This window comes from Salvia splendens, chromosome 5, assembly GCF_004379255.2.
Source record: "Salvia splendens isolate huo1 chromosome 5, SspV2, whole genome shotgun sequence".
NCBI classification, from domain to species: domain Eukaryota; kingdom Viridiplantae; phylum Streptophyta; class Magnoliopsida; order Lamiales; family Lamiaceae; genus Salvia; species Salvia splendens.
The window spans coordinates 7,850,601-7,877,196 of NC_056036.1; the positions used below are offsets into that span (position 1 = coordinate 7,850,601).

The window sequence follows — 26,596 nt, forward strand, 5'->3', positions numbered from 1 at the left end:
TTTAAAATATGTCCATAATTACTGATTTTTATATTTTATTCGTGTATCGATTTAATCCAATTTAATGTTGATGTGTTCGCTTTCAAATTGAAATAGCTATATTGATTGGAATAAAACAACAACGTTTAGAAATAATAGTAAATTATTGATTATTGACCAAAGTTTTATTTGCACCCGAATTAAATGACTACTCAAATGTTTTTCCACGTTTGATTAGGTATGTGTGCTTAAGAAAGAAGAGTTGAAAAGTTAATAAAATATTAGTTTTATTATAATAGTTTTATAATAGAATGTGAATGTAATTGTAAAATATTAGGGAAAGATGGTCAAACAAAATGGACAATATTTTGTGAATAGAGAAAAAGAAATAATAGTAAATTATTGATTATTGACCAAAGTTTTATTTGCACCCGAATTAAATGACTACTCAAATGTATTTCCACGTTTGATTAGGTATGTGTGCTTAAGAAAGAAGAGTTGAAAAGTTAATAAAATATTAGTTTTATTATAATAGTTTTATTATAATAGTTTTATAATAGAATGTGAATGTAATTGTAAAATATTAGTGAAAGATGGTCAAACAAAATGGACAATATTTTGTGAATAGAGAAAAATGATAAATATGGACAATATTTAGTGACAAAGGGAGTATGTCATTTGATCAAAAGTAGTACATTCCGAATGCATTAAACCTACCAAAATTATCATTTTCAACTTAAATTAAACACAATAGACAGAAGATTTATTTGAATGCGAGGGTATAATTTCAGACGACAACGCAAAATTTTCTCTTATCATGGATTCTCCACCCGACTACCAACCAACTAAATACAATCTCATATAACTACAAAGTCTTGGCAAGTAGAATTCAAACCCTTCTTCATCGACTCATATTAGGACATCACTGTGAGAAAGCTAAATTCGTTTAAATTAAAGAATAGAAAATAGAAAATTACTTGTATTTTAGAAAATTAATCAAAGTAATTTTGTGATTGAGAAGCTTCACTGGCCCCTTAGTATCCCGATTTGCTAGTTACAATGAAAAACTGAAAGGAACAAAATTTGGAATAATAAATACGGAGTACAATAAATATGAAGCTGGCAATATTTACTCAGAAATGAAAGAAACACAACATCCACATACTTTCTTACAAAATCTGGGTCATATATTGATGAATACAAACAAATGAAATATCAGGAATCTCAGAATTTTATAAACAGCAAGAGAAAGATGGAGCAACCGGCAATGTCGATAAATGATGAGAATCTCCAGTTCCGTGGTTGTGAACAGAAAGACGTACCTATGTCCAAACAAGAATTTTCAACGTGTTCTATCTTTTCCACGAGTCGCCTCTAAACCTGCGGTTCACAGTTGATTCACTTATAAAACTGCTAACAAGGTGCATATAAATGTAAGAGCATAGGTAAACAAAAGTTACTAATCAGAAACAGGAAATGATAGCATTTAAGAAAGAATCTAAAGAAATTGATTCATAAATAGTAGTACTACCATAGTTTATAATAGGGACATGCTATGATCTCGGTGAAAGTAATACCTTATCTTCACTCATCAGCCTTGGGTTTCTTCCCAGCCAGAATTTGAGATATGTGTAAGCCCCGACTGAAAGCTTGGTTGAAGAGAATCCTCGTCTGCATGTTTTGGAATCCGGGCAGCCATGATAGGAGGGCGACAGGGGCCATGACAATAACCCCAAACATGATGTCATACATGCGAGCTACAGAGAGAGCAGTATCCCACAACATGGTTTTCTCCAGAAAGGGACGAAGGGTCTGTGCAATACATATGAATCCCCAGCCCGTAGGAACAAAAGCCAATAAGCTGGTGAAGATATCCAAAAATTTGAAGTGGGTAAACTGGAGCAAGGCAACTATAACAACTACTCCAAAGATGATCACAAGGAACTGAACCAAACGATAGTAAATGTGCTCCTTTGCAGCATATTTCTCCCGAGCATAAGATATTACCCAGTAGAACCCAAAGGCCACTAGCACATATATCCATGAGAGCATGTAAACAGCAATGCTCTTGCTACCAGCAGCAATGCCTAAGTGATACACAATACCATACTGGAAAAAGAAGAAACGGAGGTTCAAAATGGTCTCCAGTATTTTCCCCCAAAGCCCAGTCGTCCTTAAATGATCTTGCTCTTCGTACCACCACTTTTCCCAGCTCTGTTCAGATTTTGCAAATACACCACCCTTGAACCATATCCAATTCATGAAGTCATCAAAGTCATACACAGTTTTTAACCAATCAAAGCCCAAGGGGTTAAAAATAAAGGGGCCTAAAATCCACGAAACCACTAAAAACCAACTGGTAACAGTCAATGCTATGTACACCAAAGTATCTTTAGCAACTGGGCTGTAAGAAGCATAAACAGTAAGTATTAATCCAAGTTCAATAGCCTTAACAAAATGGCTACGAGCATATAATCTATAGTTCTCAGCAAAGCTCTTATGCTGCACCACAAAACCACGGCCAGTTGCACGGTATTTTGCACCACCATGCAAAACCGTTCGGCCAAAGTAATGACCACGGGTCCCCATAGAAAATGTATAAAACACTGAAGAGAGTTGGAGCTGCATGGTCAGAAAATCCCAAATAGAATTCAGAAATCCATGCTCAAGAGAGTTCTCCACAACCATTGGCAAGGCAGTAAAGAGACCAAGTTGGATGATGAGCTGCTGGTTCAAGATTGTACCAAGTGCTCGATTATCATTGGCATTTGACAAAGCAGCACCTTCAACCCCACTTAATGCCAAATAGAGCCGACCCCACAAAAATGCATACACAGTGAGGAGAATCATCATGGTATTGAAGAAAAAGCCAACGGTTGTATAAAAGAAAGAAAGCATTCGGAAGAAGTCCAGCCGATGACCCAACCTATAAACATCTCGACTTAGTATCTGCTCACCATTCCCGCTGGCAACCTTGGCTTCAAACATAGAGATCTGATTCAGCCCAACATCCCTTCCCTTTCCAACTTGGATGTATTCATGGTGGGTAACATTTCCACCTCTCAATGTGCAATTGAATCCAGCAAAAATATCCTCACTGATGTTGATTACTCTGGAAGCCTTGCTTATACCTCCCCGAGTTAGAAACCAAAACCTGTCAAACACATCAGGATGCCCATAATGCATCCGAACTTTCAATGGATTTGCTAAAACACGCTGCCCCAAGGTCACAAAGCTCGTCTCCTGAGCAGACATAAACCAAGCAAGTGATGATACAGAACCTGTAAAAATGTGCTCCCGAACTCCTAGGATGGTAGGTTTTCTGATACCATAGTAGGACTTGAATTCCTCCAAGAGATTCCGCATCTTCAGAGCTTCCTCAAAGTAGTTATCCTGGTTCATGTCGATGGTCTGAACTGCATCTCCTCTGGTGAATATAATGGCGTGGTTTTGATTCTCTGGTTTCCCTTCACCAAGCTTCACTGGACCAGGCAGCTTGACCCGATATAGCTCAACTTCCTTCTTCAACTTCTGGTCATACTTCACCAGGACAGAGTAATACTCTTTCTCATCCCTCCCTGATTGCACCTCATCAACGTAGGCAACACGAAGTGCTTCGTTAATCTTCATCAAATAAAGTATCTCTTCAGCATGGGGATCCTTCTTTGCCTTTTGAGAACCATAAATCTGGCATGCAACTACATAAGTAAATTTCATTAAAGCTGTTCCGCGCTCGTGCCCTTTATAAATAAGACTGACTGAACTACTGGCTCTGCTCAAAGTTCTTGAAGAAGGAGACTGATCTAAGCTCAAACGGTCCGCTTCATCATTACGCCTCATGGAACTCAGTTGCTGAGATCCTTCTCTCATGTCCACCTCAGAAGCAGAATCCAGAAAAGCCAGCAACTCAAGGGCACGGTAGTAATACATCATTCCCCTCACTGTGCGGGTGAGTGTCTGGCCTCTGTATGACGCCCATAATCGAAGATCTCTCAGCCTCTCATTCCACAGTTCTCTTTCACTTTTCATCCCTTCCCTACGCATCCTCTCAATGAAGTTCCTCCAGTCACTAGCATAAATGGTTTGCATGTAGTAAAGGGTTGAAATCCCATCTTCATTCTCAGTTCGTAGCTGTTCCTTGCTGAATAGCACCTCCTCGTTGTAGTATGGGGTAAGAACACTGAAGGCTCTCATTTTCTCAACTTGAGGAGCATGAGGCATGTTCATGAACAAGGAATTACTGAAGAAGGCAATTCTACGCCTTGCCTCAAGATTTTCTGGAACTTTTTGCATGGAATCATGAGAGGTGAGAATGGTATGCAACCTCCGAACACGACGATAGAAAGTTTCATTACTTGCACTAGGCAACTCAACAGCACTCTGAAAAAGCAACGCTTCACCAGAAACTGCCCTTTGAGGAGCCAGACCATCTGCAATCAGCTGGTCGCTGTTTCTCGGATCTTTCAGGAAATCTCTGATAGCCACCTCATAAAGGGCCTGAAGTGCATTCACCACCTTATCAGCATTTTTATCAGGCTTGACGATAAGATCAAGAAGACGGACCAACTTATCATAGATCTTGGGGAGGGCAGTCAGTTTATAGGATTTTGTGAATTTCTCCAGCTGTATAAATTGATCAATTTCTTGGAAATAAGTTCTGATTATGGAGCGCTCCTCAGAATCGTACTTCACAATTGCGGGCAAAAAATGCTTTAAGCTGTCGTATGCTTCAATAACTGCACATCTTCGATACTCAGACTTGCAGATCTTATACCAAAGCCACCTGTCAGGAGCATCTATTAATTCTTTTGCCTGGCTCAGTGCAAGAAGCAGCTCATTACAAAGGAGCAAGCATGGCCACTGAATTACCCCGATATCCCAGTTACTTCTAGGGTCATTCTTGTCATTTTGAGGCAACTCCAAGAGCTCAACCTCACTGTCAGAGACAATGTCTTCCTCTCTGAACGTATAGATTACCTCATTCCATATTAATGCAAATTTGTAGGCCTCAACCTGGTTGGATTCAAGTTTCTTAAATGGCCGGCCGAGTCCATATCTCAGCTTCAATCGATGAATGGCATCCTTGATCTTGTTCTTAATATTACCTCTTGAATTCAAAAGCTGCTCCTCAGGCATAAGATTAAACTGGATAGCACTAGCAAAGAACTGAAATCTCAACCTCAACTGCTGCATATTCCGAATTTCACCCAAGTGATCAAACAACCCAACTGCTGCACCAACAAATGAAGAGTATATTGAATACCAAATCTGGATATCCATTAGGTAAATCAGAACAACTGGAAGCCACAACAGCCCAACTGCAAACCGATTACTGTTGTCAAAGAACTCATGCCACTCATAGGTAACATTTTTGAGATCCAGCAAAGCCCTTGTTGGAGCAATCATGGGTTTAATCTGCATGAAGTAACTAAAAACAAACTTTGTGGCAAGCACTGCAATCCAGAAAAGGCTGTACTTAACATTGTCAACAAGACCTTCCCGTAGCCCTCGACCCACAAAAGTCCTGCTTTGAAACCACCAGGACAGCAAATAAAATATTTTCCAGTTTGTGTTCTCCAAAAAATTCCTAATCCATGGTATCAAGAATAAAGCAACGGCCAACAGCTCTGGAGCAAGAAAAGCCACCACAACCTCAAGAAAATTGACCATTCTCCTCTTTGTTGCACCACTATCCCAGTTACGATCACGATCTTTCTGATCCAAAATCCTCCCGTAAAAGACCCCAAACACCACAACCCACACAGCCGCAACCACAGTTTTCAAAACCATCCTCACCCCCAAAGACTTGGTCTCCCTTGAAACCAAGCTGTACTGCATTCCGAAATCCAACAGAGACTGTAAAAACCTCAGAGCGCTCCATGTTATAAACACAGTCAAGCACTTTCCCTGAACTTCTGTAGTTCTCAAAGACTGCCATGGATACTCCCTGCCTTCCCAGGCAACAATAATCGCCGCTTGAAGAAACAGAAACAACATAATCCACAACTTATCAAAGCTCCTAAACAAGTTCCAAAACGATCTCTGCTCCACGAACCCCGTCTTCCCTACCTTCTTCCCCTTATGTCCAGTCACGAAAAAATTACTCCCGAGATCAATTGGCCATTTCAGCTTATCAAAACACCTCTTACTCCAATAGTACTCATTTATATCGTCATAATTCCGCCACGCAGAATGTGGTGCTGTCCCATTCTTACTATTGTCCACCTCGGCTTTAATTGTATCATAAATTGGCTTCACAATTTTATTCAGATAAGCATTCTCCCCAGATACAGAGGGCAAAAACGGCCTCCCCGTGTTCTCATCAATATAATCCTCCAATATCTTATTCAACTCCATCGCCATATTGTGAAAAATATAACAGATACATTCAGGAACGAAGCGCAAGTTAGCCGACTCACCCCAAATCAGGAGATACAGAGACACGTAGAGAAGCTCCCTCCGGTTATCCGACGCCGCGTGGCGCGAGTGCGAGTCGGAGAGCCAGATGTTCGACTTGAGGTTGAGGTACGAGCACCAATTGGAGTAATTCCTAAGCAGAGAGCGGCGGAAGCGGCGGAGAACGGTCGGGTCGAGGGTGTCGATGTTGTCAGGCGGCGGGGAGAGGCGCATCTGAGCGTTGGAGAGGTGGAGCACGATGTGCTCCCTCTGGTTCTTCACGCTGGATGCCTGAAACCCGAAGAATAGGGCTAGCCAATCGAGGAGGTCGTAGTGAGACTTCCATGGTGCGAAAGGCGGCCGGCGGAGGTCGCCGACGGAGCGGAGTGCGGCGGCGGCCGCGCGGACCTCGGGGAAGCGGAGGGAGGGGTGGTCAGCGAGGAGATTGTGGACGGGGATGATGTTGTAAACCTCTTCTTCCTCGGCGCTCTGATTCATTGCTGCATTCGGGGAGATTTGAGGATTTCGGAAGGCACTGGCGGTGATTTTTGTGATGATATTGAGATTTGAACCGCGACCGCCGAGGTAGTAGCGGCGGCAGTGGCGGTGGAGTTTAGATTTGGGTGTTTTGGATGTCGAAAGTGGTGATTGAGAGGGCTAAGGTATTCAAATGGCAATGGCGGATGGAAATTTAGTGTGAGAGAGATGGGTTTTGATGGAGATGTCGATAGTACCTCTTGCTTCTATGGTTGTACCGTTGATTTCAAACATTTTTCCCTTGTGTGACAGAAGGTTGCCTTGGTTGGACTCGGTAAACTCTTTGTTAGCAATATAAATTTCAAAATTATTTTAAATATTATTGATAAGTACGATATTAGGCATTAAAACTTAAAAGTGCAAGATGATAAATTTTTTAATTCAAATGTTAATACAAATAAACTTATGAATTTTCGCATGTTCAAGTTTGACATTAATGTTTAAGGAAAACAACATTGACCTTATTTACTTTATGAAGTAGTATGTGCTTAATTTTTTTTAAAATAATATAATATCCCAAATATCATATTGGATTAACGATATTGCTACTAAATAGGATTTCTAGAATTGAGGTGATAAAATTTGAACTAATTGAAAACCATTAAAAATTCACAAAAATATCTAGTTGCTGAGGTATGCAATCATATCCACTGATTTTTTCCATCGATATTCTGTTAATACCATATCATTAATATAAATATTGGATAACTTTTTATCACGCATTTATTAACCTTTTGTAGCTTATCGCTCTAATTATATTACACAATCATTATTTAGAAAATTGCCATTATTATCAATAAACTAAATTTGTTGCTAGTATATAATTCAATCGTGGAATTTTTTCTATCTTCAAACAAACAATAAAAATAGTAGAATCTGATCATGTGACATGAACAGTCAAAGAAATGGTGAACTTTTTTTTTTGCTAATTACGAAATGGTAAACTAAGATACACTAAACTCAAGAAATTAAATTATGTAATTATTCAACACGCTTCCGCATCTTCTGTCACTACAAAAGGACGCTTTTTCTTTCCTTGTTTTAGTTTACCTTGATTTATATACACCACTTTTATAAAGTTGGATTAAAATATATGCTGTCAGAGAATGGAGAAAACTAATGACAAAAATGATTAATTTACGATATTACTGTTAAATTACTTTTTCCATTAAATGAGATCGCCCTTCTTTATTAAACTTATTGATTTGAATATTAAAGAATGATTATCCGATGGATTCTTCTGCTGAATTTATGGCGATTTATTTTTATTGTATTTTATTGCCAGTGGAACTTGAATAATTTTGTCCCATGAGCTTTACATGATTAGTTGAAATATGTCAAAATTAACTGCTAAAGATTATTTTACGTGACTTGATAAATGACCGACTTGTTTTAATGCTTCTTCTCATAAAAAAGAAAACGCAAAAAACATTAAACTGATTGCCAAAGATTAAATTTGACTCACTACAATTCTAGAAGGGAATGATACAGCTTTAAATCAACTAGCGGTTTTGTAAGTGTGTACATTGTAATTACTGCGATTTTTCAGTAAAAAATAAAAGCAACGACGTTTACGATGATAATGAACAATGAAAAAGGATCAATAAAGGAACATAGTACTAATTAATTCATTATCTGATTAGTTGATATTATGATAACTCAATCCAACTTATACTACATATCTAGAGAACCGGAAAGGATCACCTCATACATTTGAATACTACATTTTATAATACACCATTAAATAGTTGACAAGTGTATTTCCGAGAAAGAACTAGTAGTAATTAATTGTTATAAACTAACTCACTCACAACTTTAATGAATATTTACATGTACTGTTATCGTTACCTTCCAAATGGTCCCTTTTATTGCCCAATTATGAATTTTTTTTACTAATTCATAAAGAAAAAAAACACATAAAACAAGTACTAATGCCGTCCACCCAACCTAACCTAACCTAATTGTATATATCATCCTACGTTATACTCCTATTAGTCAACGCTCAGCATCGCTATGTAATTTTACTTCTATCTATGAAAAAAAATTTAAGCCACAAGTTTTTATTAATGATTAAATTAACTAGTATAAAAGGATAGGAGATGAAGTTGGGATATCATTGTTAGCCATTTTACACATGCCATTATTCTTATAAATTCTTTAGCTAGCTATTTTGAGTATTATAAGCTAAATAATAAAAATGAGATATCAGAGAGTTTGTAGCGCTTGTTCGATTTCATATACTTTCGAAACTATTTTATCATCTACGATGCAAGTCCATCCTAAGTCAAAAAGGATGATTTCCAGTCCTATAAATACCCCATTCAAGAATCAAGACCACAATTCAGGTAATCGTGTAAGATATTAGAAATAGTAGGCGATTGAACTATAGTTAGTAAAATCAATATCGTAGAAATGTGCATGAACAACGATCTATGCATGCGAAACCAATGCCTAAAAAAGACGAACCCCATTAGGGCTCATTGGCAAAATAGTCTTCAACGCGACATGCAACAACTTTTTCATATTCTCGTGGCATGTACGGCCTAGGTCGTCGAGGTCTTGGAACAACAATATCTTGTTGCATCCCCCTTTCTACCACACACATTTGCCAATATCTGTTGAATAATATCATTCTCGCCATTTGAATTGTCATTTCCTCTATGGTGTCCATCAAAATCATTATGAGTTTGAATCCTATAGTAGTAAGATATTGTGTACTTTCAAAATTTGATAAAGAGAAAAATTTCAACCTATTAAGGGTATCCACAATAGTGTGGACACTTCCACCCGCCCCGCCACTTTTTGTGTCCACAGCCACTTCTGATTTTTCCACAGCCACAAAAAAAAGTTTCCACAGGTGGACACTTTTTTTAGCCCCATTTCACTTTATTTAATTTTTTGTATATTTTAATTCAATTATAAATAAAATTATCGGACTATAAATAATTAGAAAATGAGATAATAATAAAATTAAAAAAAGTATTGGGACCAAATATTCGTTATATTATGGATACTGAAAAATTACACAACTAACATTAAAAAAACAAATAAAAACACCGGTTATGTGTGCTTCTGCCCAGAAAACACCGGCACCCAGCTGCTCCCTGATCTTCTGCACTGTGCATTTTTAGAGATGAAAAAATTAGAGAGTGAAAAGTGGATAGAGAGTGAAATGGGTGTGAAGATGTGTGTGGAGTGAAAATGAAGATGAGAGGGGCATTTATAATAAAAATTATTAAAATTTCGAAATAAATAAAAAAACAAAAAAAACGGCTATAGGCGCGCCGGTGGGCCGTGTGCAATAATCAGCCGCGCCGACCCCGTGGCTACCCCACCATCGCCGTGTCCTCGCCGAGTAGTCGGCGAAGGAGCTTCCACCCCCTCCCATCTGTCCACGCCGCGGAGCCCGTGTCCTCCACTATGGGTCGCCGCGGCTTAGCCGACTCCGGGGCGGCCGACGCGCCGCCCCCATTGTGGATACCCTAACACGTCATTTTTATTGCCCTCTGCTTTTTGGGTCACATTGAAAACTTTGTGCCTAAGTTTCAATTTAACCAAGTAGTGGAAAATGCCATGAAAGCGCTTGTCGAACGTATTACCGTATTGGACAAGAAAGCTACTTAATGTCAAGGTCCACTCAATAATAATCTGAAATGAAGAAAATTGATTTAAGAAATCTTAACATAATTGTACGACACGTCTTGCTATGAATCTTCAAATTTCTAATTATTCTGTCACACTAATTATCTTTGACAATAGAAGGTTCTCTGTAATACTCTCAGGAAAACTTGTCCAATCTTAATTTATTAATCGGCACGTACATATTTATTTAATACATTTCCATAAATCTTTGTATTTATTTGTAAAGTCAAACGATGCTCTATGCCAAGTGGCTGTATTCCAAATATTACTGTATTATTTTGTGTTTTTTAGATCTCGATCCAGTTAATTTTTTCTTCACCAATAGTTATTTATTGTATGACTTTAAAGGGTAGTGATCAAGATATAACTAATCTTAATTGTATAACTAGAGAACAAATCTCAGCCACACAAATAAATGCAACAAATATTTTTTATATTAATGATGTAAAATAGGCCAAGGGTATTTCTGGAAATCACATTATGAACATAAGATGCGTTCCAAACCAGATTTCATTCCAAATCTGATCTATTTCCTTCTAAATCTGCTTCCAAATCTGATCGATTTCATTCAATTCATAAGAAAAATCACGATATATAATTAGGAAGAAGAATATCCCAATCCTAATTTTTTAAACATCAATCCATGAGCAATTAGGTAGGAAATGTACTAGATGAAGAAGCAGAAGCGTGAGTTGAGATGAATTTGGGGGATTGCTTTTGAGATGAAGCAGCTCCATTGGAGATTGCGAAATTAAGGGGCGTAAACAAGTTCTAGTTTCTCCATCCCACGCCGCAACAAGAACTGCGCACACAAACAATAAGAGAATCGCACAAATTGGGGAATCGCACGAAGAGGCAGGCCCAGGTGCGGCGCTTGCTCATGAGGCGGAGCAGCAGCGCCGCGGAATTGGAGAGCTCCGGCAGCGGGGGAGTCCGCCATGGATTGATTGTTGAATTGGGGGAATATTTGTTGGATTGAATTGGAATTGAGGTTTGCTTTTGGGGAGGGTTTTGTTTGCAGCTTGGATGGTGCCTTTTTTCTTTTTTGTGTTTCTCTTTTTGGTTGGAATGGTGCCTTTTTCTTTTTTGTGTTTCTCTTTTTGGTTTGTGTTTTTGATTCATTATTATGTAATTGTTTGGTATTCTGATACGTATTCAATTCTAATCAATGTACTTAGATTGGTTGTATACATGCGGGAATCAGTTCCACCAATTCATAGTAGTACCATTTTAAATAAAACACATCACTATTATAACGATCTTACTTCACTCTTGTTTACAAAACACATCACTCTTAGCATTATCTTACTTCACTCTTGTTTACAAAACACATCACTCTTAGCATGATATTACTTCACTCTTGTTTACAAAACACATCACTCTTAGCATGTTTACTTCACTCTTGTTTACAAAACACTTCACTCTTATTCTGATTTTACTTCACTCTTGTTCAGAAAACACATCACTCTTATTCTGATTTTACTTCACTCTTGTTCACAAAACACTTCACTCTTGTTCAGAAAACACTTCACTCTTGTTCACAAAACACATCACTCTTATTCTGATTTTACTTCACTCTTGTTCACAAAACACATCACTCTTATTCTGATTTTACTTCACTCTTGTTCACAAAACACTTCACTCTTGTTCAGAAAACACTTCACTCTTGTTCACAAAACACATCACTCTTATTCTGATTTTACTTCACTCTTGTTCAGAAAACACATCACTCTTATTCTGATTTTACTTCACTCTTGTTCACAAAACACTTCACTCTTGTTCACAAAACACATCACTCTTATTCTGATTTTACTTCACTCTAGTTCACAAAACACATCACCCTTATTCTGATTTTACTTCACTCTTGTTCACAAAACACATCACTCTTATTCTGATTTTACTTCACTCTTGTTCACAAAACACTTCACTCTTGTTCAGAAAACACTTCACTCTTGTTCAGAAAACACTTCACTCTTGTTCACAAAACACATTACTCTTATTTTGATTTTACTTCACTCTTGTTCACAAAACACATCACTCTTATTCTGATTTTACTTCACTCTTATTCACAAAACACTTCACTCTTGTTCAGAAAACACTTCACTCTTGTTTACAAAACACATCACTCTTATTCTGATTTTACTTCACTCTTGTTTACAAAACACATCACTCTTATTCCGATTTTACTTCACTCTTGTTTACAAAACAAATCACTCTTTTACTTCACTCTTGTTTACAAAACACAACACTCTTATTGTTAATCTACTTCACTCTTGTTTACAAAACACGTCACTCTTATTGTGATTTTACTTCACTCTTGTTTACAAAACACATCACTCTTATTCTGATTTTACTTCACTCTTGTTTACAAATTACATCACTCTTATTCTTATTTTACTTCACTCTTGTTTACAAAACACAAAGAACAACACATAAATATGAAGTGATCTAATTCCAACCTCAAGCACCATCAAGATTCAAGAAATCAAATTCTCATAATAGTAGTGATCAAAAATATATGCCAGTGCAGCAAACACAAAATTGAAGCAAATTAAGTGCATTATTTAGCAACAATTATCCAAAACTGAAACTCTAATCAACAAAAATCAATGATTTATGTGAGCATGGAAGTAGAATATGACAGCAGCAGCAGTGGCAATGGCTGTGACCATCCACCTCCTTCCACCGCCGATCTCCCTAATCACCATCTCATTCTCATCAAAGCACATCTGCATTTCCTACTCCGCCAAATCTTCCGATTCTAATTTCTCCACAATCCTTTCCAAAACCTGGATTCGCTCATCTCTAGCATCCAATTCCACCATCAGCGACGCCTTTTTCCTCCAATTCAGCGTCCGATTCCTGCAGAACGTGACGACGGCGACGCCAACATCGACGAGAAGGTTGAATCGCGCGAATTTTGCAGGAGAGAGAAGAAAAGATTGAATCGCACAATGAGGTTGAATCTCCTGCCGCCGCTGCGACAACGGCAGGTACAAGGCGGTGATGAGGATGGAGAAGAGAAGAAGAGGAGATGAATTCTAATTTGCCGACGTATCCTATTTTTGGATATGCAATGACCATTATACCCCTGCCTTGTTATTGTAGAGTAAATTTGTGATTGAGGGAACTAATTTCTCCTTAAATTCAAAAATTAATACTAGCCCTTGATTTTCTTGATCTTGTGGCTATTATTTGTTCTCTAGTTATATGGTTAAGAGGTGTTTGCCATAGATCATGACCCTGACTTTAAAACTTTAATCTAGTATCCATCAATTTTGATGTACGAGTTTGAACTGAATACTTGTTTTTTCATACTATATGACTTTCTTAATTACTTACTATGTTTGTATATATAGCTTTAGCATAGAAAATACTGTACTTCTTTACTGTTTTCCCCCCCTAATAATGTAACATTTTTTTATTTTTGCTAACTTTTCCTTTGTCTTTTACTTTTTGGCAATTCAACATTTTCTCGATGATGACGAGCAGTTCAAGTAGTATTTTTTTTAAAATTTCTGATTGTCAACCAAAATTAGTCATAGTCTATTTTTAGTAGGTTTCATTCTAATGTGATGGGTTCTATTTTTCACTAATTATATATTAATACTTGAAGTTGTGTTATATTGCTAACTCACCTTTAAATTCAAAATTGAGTTGATATATTCAAGACATCGTATTCATTTTTTAATACGCTATATTGATATTTTAATCCAAAATTTGATAGTTTTAATCTTTTTAAATTTAAATAATAAAAAAATAAAATTACAAATGGCAAATTGTAGATTACTAAATCTCTAAAAATTCTATAGTCAGCAATTTAGTGAGAGTTAGCAATTGATCAAATCCCTTAATACTTGAGTATTAAATTTCTCTATCTCTCATACTTCTAATTTTATATTATAATTAATATCATCTATTATCAAGATATTTTTTATGAACATAATTAGTAGTATTACATTGCTCTTAAAGTGCCATACATAGATTTCCACGTCAGGCCGATCGATACACCAAGTGATTTTTAAATGCTAAAATTTGGATATCATGAAACTATTAAAAAGATATTTAATTATTAATTTTTAATTTGTCAAAAATAAAAAAAAATTGACTTATATTAAAAAAATAGAAGATGAACGCCTTAAAAATATGATATGATCCCAGTGAACAAAACATTAATCCGATTCAGAACAAAATTGCAGTTATAAGCGGCACATTTGGGCCTATTAATCATAATGGGCTCCAACTAGTCCCTTTTAATTAATCGTGGGCTTCACTAAATTTAAATTAGGTGTTTGGGTAAAATCATCCGAAATAATTTGACCTCAAAGTTTAATTAAATCTTCTTATTTAATTGGTTTGTAAGTAATTAATTCTTCTGATTTAATTTGAGTAAATCCCTGGACATATTCAATTAATTAACCTCTTTATTAGTTGGTCCAAGTAATTAGATCATACATTTTGATTATTACTACTGTCCATTAAAAATATAAACTATTTCTATTTTATTCTTTTCCTTAAAAATAGAAATTTTCTAAATTCTATATTTTTAAAAGTGAATCCCACAATTCATTAACACTATTTTCACTACTTTTTTCTCTTCATTTCTTTTACTTTACCAATTCATTTATCTTAGTTTACCAATTGTACATTAAAATTTGTGCCGTTTCAAATATTTTTATTTTTCAAAGACGGAAGTAGTAATTTTTAAGTGAATGTTCGATTATTATAGATTCTCCTTCTTATTATTTTTTATAAAAAGATAATTAATTAAACAATAATATTATTATTATAAATTCTCTTTCTTATTAATTAATTTTTAAGTGAATGTTTGCTTATTATATACTCGCGATTTTCTAAATTTTGCTATCCTTAATAAAGTGTGGTTATGATAATTTCACTATTGTATGTATATAAATAGGTTTAATGAAACCTAATATGTTCTGCAACATTTTTTAGTCCACCCATAATTGACGAAGACGAAAATCACATTTTATATCCTCATCAAATTTAAGTAATCATATTTTACAAAATTATATTCTACTTTTTCCTGGTTATTTCCTAATATTAATTTTAAGAGTTTCCATACTTTCCATAATCGACGAAGACGAATATCTATGATTTTCTCCACACATTGTAATGATATAATCTTAATATAAAGTGGTAGTACATAAAATTGTTATCATCCACGTCTTTACAATAAAGAAAAATACTGTAATACTCCATAAATAAGGTAACTTTCCATAGTAAAACGTCCATTTAAATTTCTTTCCATATTAGAGTTACCTGAACAACAATAAGTCAATAACACTATACTATATATAATCCCATGATTGCATCCAAAATCCCAAATTCAATCGATCATGGAGTACTACTTCGATCCCCACACCTTGTTCAACACCGTCGAAACAACTTTCCAACACTCGATTTTCCCCCAATTCAAGATCAAATTCCACTTCTTCTTCCAAATCCAATACCTAAATCACTACGTAAACCACAACATCACCCGCCCCCGCTTCATCGAAGAGTTCCCCTCCACCGAAGCCTACGCCTCCGCCGCCGTGGTCGTGGCCGCGGGAGGCTCCCTCTCGCCCGACCACGTAGCGACGGAGGTCTCTCGCGCCGTGTCCGGCCTCATCCCGGCCGCGAACCGCGACCGCGTCGACGACTTGATCGACCTCGCCATCACGGAGGTGCGAGACAGTTTTCCAGGAGGCGGCGGAACCCTACCGAAGTTCTGGACCCTTCACGTGAGCTTCAACGTGTGCGTCGAACACCGCCACGTGTACGTGGTGGATGGCGAGCGGCCGTTCACGATTCCGGATGCGGAGGCCGCCAAAGTGATTGCGGATTGGGAGAAGGAAGCGTTGGCGTTTTTGGAGGAGCGGTGTTGCTGCATCTGCTTGCAGGAGCTGAAAAGCCGCGGAGTGGAGAGGCTGCCGTGTTTCATTTGTTTCACGGCGTGTGCATCCAGGAATGGTTGAGGAAAAGCCCTACTTGCCCGCTTTGCCGATGTGTGTTTATTCAAATTCATGATTCCGCGATTTTAATAGTATGAATGATTGTCAAATATGTATACAATTAAGTAGTCATGTGAACTACAACTACTTGTGGATTCAATAATTTATTAATTGTGTAATTGTATAGAACTTGACATTTATTTGATGATTTGATTCAAGAGATTGTATTGATCCCAATAGTTTATACACAAATCAATAGTCATGTTTCAGATTCTCAACTACTCCAAATCAAAGTATTGATCAATTTCGGCCATCCAATCAATTCTGCTTACGAATTTTTTTTATTAACTTCATCTCCTTCAATTCATCAACAGATATATCATACTACATGTAGGCAATCTTATGATAAAAGATCCGAGTTTTCCTGTTTGGCTGTTTTAATAACACCATCCCCCAATTAGGGCACACTTAGTGTGACAAGAGTTTAATACTTACTACATAGTGTGTTGTGACTTGTGAGTGGGTAAATTGTAATTTGTGATGACCTAAATACCTGAATTCTCAATAATCCAAATCTGAATAATGAATATAATCATATTAGCATTAAATTTGGTTCGAACTTTTAAAATTTTGATAGGATCATTTTTTTTTCTGTCAAAATTTGGATTTACCAAGAATCTGTATTATACATATAATATACTGAATAGGGTTTAAATAAGGTTAGGATTAGGCAACATTCACCGAAATCCGAATAATCATTCATTCATATATATATATATATATATATTGTGAATTGAAAAAGAGACACACTTTGGGTTTATGTAAATAAGTTAAAAAATGAGGATAAATAATAAATAGATTGATGTGAAATAGTGTTAAAAATGAAAAAAGACAAGAAATGTAGACTAGTTTGGAAGAATAGATTATCTTATACCACTACTTTTATTACACAGAAGAAAGGAAGAGTGCAATATAGAGTTGGTTGGAAAAGATTGTCAAAAACTGTTTATAGACAATGGATAATGTCTTTTTTTTTCAGAGTTAAACTCAAATATGTTTGTCCAGGACAAAACTCGTATTCACCTTTGCTTGACCGCCCAAAATAAATTTTGAATACACCGCATTAGTTTGTGGATAATTATTGATTTAAGAATTATCTCTTTATGTTGTACTACTATATAAATTTTATAGGGGGCAGTTTTTTAGCCTTGATAATAGAGGAAAATGAAAGTAGTCCACCTTTTTACAGTGATTAGATCCTTTTGGTTTTACTACTATATAAATTCCCATCAGGCCTACAAAACTGGTTTTTACAGTGATTAGATCCTTTTGGTTTTACACTTGTTGTACTACTATATAAATTCCCATCAGGCCTACAAAACTGGCCCTAGGAGTATATTTTACAGTGATTAGATCCTTTTGGTTTTAATAAGCTAGGGGATAGGTACATATTTGGACTACTAATTAATATAGAGTAAAGGCCAAAATTGGTCCTGAACATATAGTCATTTTACGATTTTGGTCCTAAACATTATCTTTTGGATTTTTTGGTCCTGCACATATGGACATTTGATCATTTTGGTCCTGCACATATGGAAATTTGATCATTTTGGTCCCCCGTCAACATTTTCGTTAAAAACTAACGGTCAACATTATCTTTTGGATTTTTTGGTCCTGCACATATGGATATTTGATCATTTTGGTCCTGCACATATGGAATTTTGATCATTTTGGTCCTCCGTCAACATTTTCGTTAAAAACTAACGGTCAACGGCCGATTTTTGACTAAAACAATAGGTTGGGTCGGGTCGTGTTTGGGTCGGGTTTGGGTTACACGTTAAGAAAAAAAATAATTATTTTTATTAATTAAAAAATTATAAAACTTTAATTTTTAGTTATTTTTGTTGATTAAAAATATTATAACGACTAAAACATGATGTTATTATACGATTTAAACATGATATTACACAATAAAATAAAAAATTACCAAATTAAAATAATAATTTTTTAATCAAAATAATAAAATTAAAGTATATTAATATTAAATCTATATAATAAAATTAAATAATTAAAAAATTATTTTTAATAAAATCTAAGCATAATATTTTCTTCAAATTCATGAAAAAATTAATTAAAAAATACTATACTTTAATTTTATTAATTAAAAAATATTAATTAATTTTTTAAGAATATTATGCTTAGATTTTAACGAAAATATTATGCTTAGATTTTAAGAAAATATTATTTTTTTCTTAACGTATAACCCAAACCCGACCCAAACACGACCCGACCCAACCCATTGTTTTAGTCAAAAATCAGTCGTTGACCGTTAGTTTTTAACGAAAATGTTGACGGATGACCAAAATGATCAAAATTCCATATGTGCAGGACCAAAATGATCAAATGTCCATATGTGCAGGACCAAAAAATCCAAAAGATAATGTTGACCGTTAGTTTTTAACGGAAATATTGACGGAGGACCAAAATGATCAAATGTCCATATGTGCAGGACCAAAAAATCCAAAAGATAATGTTTAGGACCAAAATCGTAAAATGGCTATATGTTGAGGACCAATTTTGGCCTTTACTCATTAATATAACTAGAGATATCACAGGAAAATCGAATTTTGTAACTAAAATATAACTTTCTGAGTACGGATTGATTATTAGAGCACCCACAACCATGCTCTTGGGATTAATTATTAGAGGATCCACAACCGTGCTCTTGCCAACGAGCACGGTTGTGTGCCCGGTGCCACTATTCCTGTCTGCTCTTAGGCAATAGCACAACACCCACAGCTGTGCTCTTCCGCAAGGACGAGCACAATTCATTTTAAATAAAAACATTTCCATAACATTAAAATTCATTAAAAAAACTGAAATAATATTACAAATTACAAATAAAATAAAAAAGAAATAATTAAAATCCTAAAAAATAAAAATTACATAATTAATATCCTAAAAATTAAAAATTACATAATTAAAATACTAAAAATTAAAAATTACATAATTAAAGCTAAAAATATCCCCGTAGAAGACTACTCATCCGGCGGCACTACCCCCAATTATTTTTGGAGGCCCAATATCATGGCCTTGTACGATCGAAGTTGCGAGGGGGTCATAGTTGACCTATCAGCCATATTGAGTTGGGCCAAAAGGGTCCACAACGAGTTGGTGGGGGTGGAGGTGGCGCATAGGGAACGGGAAAGGGAATATGGTCGGGAGCATCGCCGGATGGAGTCGCGGCGCAACGACGGTTGGCTGCCGCCTTCTTTCTTCCTTGCGGTCGGCGTTGGGAACCGCTCGGGCCGGCGTCGGGGCTACCCAAGTTAGCTCCGGCGAGTTGGCTAACCACGTCTTCGGAGCCGGAGTCGGATAGGGATACCGACCTTGACCGTTTGGAGGGGCCGCTAAAGGAGGATGTTACGCCTCCCCTATACTTCGGATGCGACCGCGTTTCCTGCCAAATGTTGAGGTATTTGAACGCCTTGTAGTTCATGGATTGGTAGGTCGACATGGCGGAACTGATGAGGTCGACCTCGCTCCGGCCGCTCCACGCCGACCGCTCTTCCTGGAGGTAATACCCCGGAACTTGTTAATTTCGTCGTTGGCTCGGTAGATGGCGTTGCGCACCATACTCTCGTTGCGCTCGATTGTTCCCTCCGGTCGGTTTTCATTGTACAGGCGACAGATGCGCCACCAAAAGTGATCGCCAGATTGGTTCGTGTCAATCTCCGGATCTTCGTAGATTGACAAATACGCCTTGAACAATTGCTCCATCTTCGCCGGCGAGTACGGTGTGCGGACACCGCGAGTAGAAGGAGTCGGAGTTTGGGAGGGGGCGGTCGACCTCGCTCTAGGCTCGGGTGTCCACCCGTATCGCCCTTCGGGGGCATCTTGGTCGTCGATTGGGTATGGCCGGTAGCCACCTGGAACGCCCGAACTTTGGGTTTGAGGAGGGGCCGAATATTCTGTTTCCGGACTAGGAAACTGTTGTGAACCGAACCACTCGGGGTTCCAACCGTGGGAGTCCGGGGGGTTATTGCCGTGGCCGGACATTGTTATGTTGTATGTGTGGAAGAAAGATTGAGAATGAAGATGAGAGAATGTAGATGAGAATGGAAATGAGAGAATGTAGATGAGAATGGAAATGAGAGAATGTGGTGTGAATTTTTGGGTGTGAAAGTGGAGGTATTTATAGATGAAAATGTGTATTTTTGGGGGAAAAAAATAAAATAATAATAATAAAGTGGTAGAAAACGGTAGAAAACGAATATATTTTTTTTGAGAAGTGAAAAAATATTTTTTTTAATTTTTAATCGGTTTTTTTAATTAAAAACCGATTTTAAAAAATAAATAAATAAATTCAAAGGAAATGGCTATGCCGTTACCCAATCGCAGCACGCCACGTCACCTGCTCGCTGGCACGGACGTGCTCGATGCATCGAGCAGCGCCGTGCCAGCGGCGCGAGCACAGCGGCGGGCGGACGCCGTCCATCCACCGCTGTGCATGCTCTTATCTTGATAGCAGTTAAAGATAAAACAGGTGTTTTGCGATGTAGTAAGAAAAAGTCGATTAGTATACAAATATATTAAGTTGCACAAACAAATATTTTAGCACCATTGCAAATTAGCATAAACAACATTAAGGGAAAGAGATTACAGATATAAAAAGCATCTCCACTCATCCCTTTATCTAACAATCTTTTATTCCTTGCACTCTAAAACTGAAAAACCACTAAACTCTTGCACAGGCTGTAAGCATGCTTTCACCATCCTCTATGAGAGCCTGTGGAGTGTCCGTTAAACCTATTGAGCACCACATTGAAATCGACGGTCTGGCCGTTTTCTTCCAGCCTCTGGATGATGCTGAGGACATGCTCACCTCTGTAACCCATGCTCACCAGCTTCTCGATCAACTCGTTGTAAGGATGGGTGCGCATGGGCTGTGGGGGAACTATCGCACTATTGCTGGGAACACGGGGTGGTTGGCTCTGCTGAGGAGTGTAACTACCTTGTTGGAACTGAGGCTGTGGGGGGTGGTGATGTGTTCTTCCTGGCTCGCCATCGAAGACCACATAAGTATTCCCAGGCGGAAGCTGTGGGCGAGGCCCACCAGACGTGTAACCACCTTCCCCTGATTGCGGTGCATACCCATTCTTGAGCTTTGGAGGTTGTTGTTGCATTGTTTTGCCTGCAGTGTTGTATCCACAAGGCTTTCCATCAGAACCTGCTGAATCAGGACGAGATGCTCCGCCGAATGACATCTGCATGTGTATGCTACCGGGAGGTATTTCAATAGGTGACTGATTCAGCTGACCTGGCAGATAGGAAGAAAAAGTCATTGGAGAGGAGGCTCGAATCTGTGGTTGCATAGCCGGCTGTTGGTTGGGCTGAATGGGCTGCTGTAGCTGCTGCTGGGACCATTGCTGTTGGTAAGGAGGTAACAACTGAACTTGTGAGCCCATGTTTCCCTGTGGTTGGGATGGCTGGGGTATCATCCTCGAGAAATCTTGACCTTGAGATTGTATCGGTATGTACTGAGTCTGAGATGGTTGGGATTGGGGTGGAATATTGGCAATCTGTTGGGGATTCATGTAATACGCCTGTACTTGCGACATACTTTGGGGAGGCATCGATGATTGGGGCGTGACTGAAGGCTGCTGATGCTCAACCAGCCCAGAAGGGAGCGAGGGCTGTGGGGCTATTTGGTTAGGTAGTGCAAGTGCCAACTGCTGTTCTTGAAATTCTGAAGAGTTCTCAGCCTTTTTGGGCTCAAAAGCAGGTGTTGAAGTTCTCTCCTCGTTAGGTTGTTTATTACTACCCAAACCAGATACCCTTTGTGCAAGCTGAAGTTTGGCTAATTCCTTCTGAGTATCTGAAAGTTCCTGCTTATCTCTTAAGATCTGCACGGATCTGTGTACCTGTATTCCCTTAATTAGTTCTCAATCAGACGGAGCGGATTGAACTCATTGAAGTAAATCAGTTCTTAGGAGAAATGGACAGTTAATGCCTGAGTGTGACAACTGAGAAAATCCATATGATGACCTTTTTCAATGTACAAAGGTAAGATAAAACCAAATGTCCAATAATATCCATCAATGTACGGGTTATGAAATAGAAATTTGAAAATGAAATTAGCTTCCATCAATTTGAAAAGTGAAGAGTGAAATTGATGCCTGCACATACCTCTTGAATATGTTTTTCCAGAGATCTGAGCTTTGAATCCGACTCTCCACAATCACGAACCCAGTCAGAATGCATTTCTCCAATCGATTTGTCCAGATTGTAGCAATATAATTCCAACTGTGACAACCGTGAACTAATTCCCTCAAGAAAACGGGTGACATTATCAGTGTGTTTCTTCATGCTGTTTTCAACAGTAGTGATGACACCTTGACTATAAGAAGATTCATCAGGGGTAATGTAAGTTGCGGCTGTAAAAACAGATGATCTCACCATTCTGCTTTTGTTTACCTCCTAATTAGTTCAGACAGAATAGTTACAAATTGCAATGCTTGACTGAACTTGATTCAATAATTAAACAAATAGCAGCAGAAACTATTCCATTCCAACACATACATGAAAACTACTATTGCACCACAAATTTATCAAGCAACCATCATCAGTTAAAGCAATCACAGAGCAAATCTTTACCAATAAAACTTCGGATTACCAAGCATGTAATATCATGTCCAGGACTTGTTCGGCCCCTGCATCCTTATGCTAGTAACATGCTACCAAAGAGGAACAAATTGCTTAAAAAACTGAAGTGATATGCTTTCAATTTCTGTTTCTTTTATGTCAAGAGGCAACTAAAAGCTACTACTTTGAAACTAAAATTCCACATATAATGCCGTCTCATATTCAACTCCAATGGTTACATTGCGTGAAAATGTTTGAACAGACACACTGTATCCTTGCACAGGAATAAGCACCCAGCAAACTATCCTAGTCTCATTATAATTAATCTGGTTGAGTCCACAAAAAGTTCAAAACTTTTCTAGATTTCGACATACAAATCTAAAGATCTTAACACATAGTCAGCCTTCCTACCTCAACACAATATGCTCTCAGCCTATCCCATTCTAGAGCCAGATAATTTCATTCTCATTGACAGTTTATCTGAGTGCTCAATCTATTAAATTAACACAGCTCGCACAAACAATATGGTTTAATATAAAATATGCATACACATTCACCGCCAACAAGAAGGATGTTTCCGCCTTATAGTCTGAAATAAATGAACACAATCGAATAATATAAAAATTCCATTTAAAGCTCCCGATCTGATCAATCTCAATAGCTTTAATAAAATGCCAAACCCTAACTGAGATCCCCAATCCAACAGGCGGAGGAAGTAAACCAGGACAAAACACAGAAAAATTTCCGATGCACCAATCCGGAAGGGGGAAATATTTTAAATTACCTTAGGTGAATTGTTTGCAAGGGATGGAACAGAATGAACAGCATTATTCCCATCCTGATATCCGTAATCCTCGTAGGAACAGAGGATATCATCCGACCCGAAATCGAAAGATTTGGAGTCCGAATTTGGACCGCGGCCCGATGATGCCATAGCTACTCACGGGTTTTGGAGAGAGGGGGAAGAAAGAATACTGGAGAGTAGAGAGAGGAAAAAAAATACTCCTATATATTGGCAGTGAGAGTTAAGACTTACGAGGCAGGGTTTGGCTTCGCTTCGGAGCTGTTGAAATCGCTGCGTTGAATTGAATTGGAATCGAAAAGCCATTACCCAACAACACTGTGTTTTCTGTGATAATGAAAACGTTTTTCAATTGAAACTCGTGCGTCGCAAAATCTGGGTAAACCGCACCGACTTCAATTATTATTTGGACTTTTTTATTGTTTTCTTTTAAATTTACGAAAAATTGTTAATTAAGTAACAATTTTCAATGAACTTTTTATCCCACCCCCTTACAATACTACTCTATCCGTCTCACAAGAATATACACTATTTTCTTTTTAGCTTGTCCCATAAAAATATGTACTTTCTAATTTTGGAAAAAATTTCTCTTTAATGAGATTGGACACATTCTCCACTAATAATACTTTAATTATTTTCTCTCTCTAACTTTACCAAATTTACATTAAAACTCATGTCGAATCCAAAGTGTCTATTCTATGAGGACGGAAGGAGTATTAGTTAATTAAATACTATTAACTTATGACACTTTTGCATTATCCTGCACTTAAAATTTTCAATGGGTACATGACATTATTTAGTGACATGACATTTATATAGCATTATTTAATGACATGATATTTTGATATGATATTACAAAATTTAAAAAATGATTGAATGATAGAACCAAAAACCTTTTTTTAAAAAAAAACTAAATTTGAAAATGATGGAATAGAACGGCGCCGTTTTGAGGGGTGTTGAGACAACCTCGTTTTAAATAAATGAGTTTACGTCCACGTAGGAAAACACAAGCATCCACGTTACCACATAATCACCATAAATTTTAAGTTATGTTATAATTGCAAAAGTGTTATCATGAGTTATGATTTAAGTAGCTAACTTTATAAGTTGTGGGATAAATCGGAAGTCAATGATAGCAATTCATGGGTTCCATCCTAAAACCAATTGGTGATAGAAGGAGTGACCTATTAGAATTACTAGTATTAACACTCGTGCTGTGCACGGAACATAAAAGTTTCAAATAATGAATACAAAATATAATAAATATATAGAAAATAAGAATTCAAATCAATGTGAAGATTAAAAAAAAAGAAATATACTTATCTTGTCTCACTCAAAATGTCGAATTTATTACTCCCTAATGAATGAAACATTTATAGTATAATTTTAATTTATGATCTAAGTGGAGTAAAAACAATAACATTAATGACAAAAAGAAGAAGTGTGACTAATGATCAATGAGTATGAATTAATTTGAATAAAATATACAAATAAAGAAAATATGTGTGAGTAAAGACCAAAGAATATAAATCAGATAATTTGAATAAGAAATGTACAATAACATTATACTCCCTCCGTCCCATGCTACTCGCACTTTTCATTTTAGGCCGTAAATTTGGGATTGATTTTTTTGTGTAATTAAAAAAGAATTTTAGGTGTAATGAGACATCACTTAATAAAAGAGCTCTTAACTTAAACTAACATATTAATTAAATGCATTAATTCTAACTTAAATTATAAATAGTGTAAGGACTTTGTGACGAGCCGAAAAGCAAACGTGCGAGTAGCACGGGACGGAGGGAGTAATAGATAAATAAAAAAATATTTTAATTAATTAAATGTCAAATTTAAAAAAATAATAATTAAAATACTTTAATTAAAACACTTTAAAATATCTAATACAGACAAAACAATCACACTTCAATGACATACTACAACACTATCAATACAAATTGATAAAAATATGAAACATTATCATTATGAAGACATTTAAGAAATTGTGTTAAATGAATTAAATGAAAATAAAACAGATATGATAAATGAAGAAATTAGGTGAGATCAAACGAGTAAAGTTAGTGATAGAACTAAGTAAGAGAATTATCTAAAATTAATGATGGACTCTGAATATATAGAGAATAAACTTTTTACTATGAGAATGAGCCAAAACAATGAGACATCCAAACTCATCTTTTTAAATCCAGTAAAAGGCTTTCACAATATTTTATGTTTTGTCGTAAATTGTCTAGCATGCAGTTGTTTATTGACAGTCATTAAAAGGCACAACTTTCGTAACTTTTCTCGCTAAAAGGGTATTTGTGGTATTTCACCCAAGCTGTCACTTTATATTAGTATATATGTGATAACTTACACTACTCTTTAAATTATAAGAAGTTATACAAACTTTATAAGTTAGGTTTAATTTTAAATATTTATAATTTCATCTAATTCTAGAATTGATTTTAATAAACTTAGTATTATTATTTAATTAATTGGAGACTAATTAAAATATATTAAATTAGAGACTAATTAAAATATACTCCTATTAAATTAGAGACTAATTAAAATATATTAAAATTTTAATTGAGTAAATATATGATAAAAATTGTAAAGATTATATCTTTGTGTTGATTAGGTTGTG

The 26,596-nt window shown here is 36.6% G+C and overlaps 2 protein-coding genes and 1 non-coding gene across 5 annotated transcripts; all 3 read right to left on the minus strand.

Annotated features, from left to right (window-relative positions):
• Positions 1-1,087: 1,087 nt before the first annotated feature.
• Positions 1,088-7,065, minus strand: LOC121804482 (callose synthase 12-like). Its single transcript, XM_042204037.1, has 2 exons — positions 1,557-7,065; positions 1,088-1,359 (listed from the first exon to the last, which is right to left on the minus strand). The coding sequence occupies exon 1, from the start codon at positions 6,871-6,873 to the stop codon at positions 1,564-1,566; it is 5,310 nt and encodes a 1,769-aa protein (XP_042059971.1). The 5' UTR covers positions 6,874-7,065; the 3' UTR covers positions 1,088-1,359; positions 1,557-1,563.
• Positions 3,843-3,923, minus strand: LOC121806040. The gene has a single exon (XR_006051580.1). It is a non-coding gene; the product is annotated as a small nucleolar RNA J33 (small nucleolar RNA).
• Positions 7,066-21,070: 14,005 nt separating the features above from the next.
• Positions 21,071-24,322, minus strand: LOC121805660 (altered inheritance of mitochondria protein 3-like). Of its 3 annotated transcripts, XM_042205607.1 has the most exons (4): positions 23,941-24,322; positions 22,701-22,991; positions 21,832-22,435; positions 21,071-21,705 (listed from the first exon to the last, which is right to left on the minus strand). In XM_042205607.1, the coding sequence occupies exons 1-4, from the start codon at positions 24,088-24,090 to the stop codon at positions 21,281-21,283; spliced, it is 1,470 nt and encodes a 489-aa protein (XP_042061541.1). In that variant the 5' UTR covers positions 24,091-24,322; the 3' UTR covers positions 21,071-21,280. The 3 variants fall into 3 exon arrangements, with proteins under 3 accessions (XP_042061541.1, XP_042061539.1, XP_042061542.1); XM_042205605.1 differs by having other exon boundaries at positions 21,071-22,435; positions 23,941-24,320; XM_042205608.1 differs by having other exon boundaries at positions 21,071-22,435; positions 22,701-22,911; positions 23,941-24,073.
• Between the last annotated feature and the right edge of the window lie 2,274 nt (positions 24,323-26,596).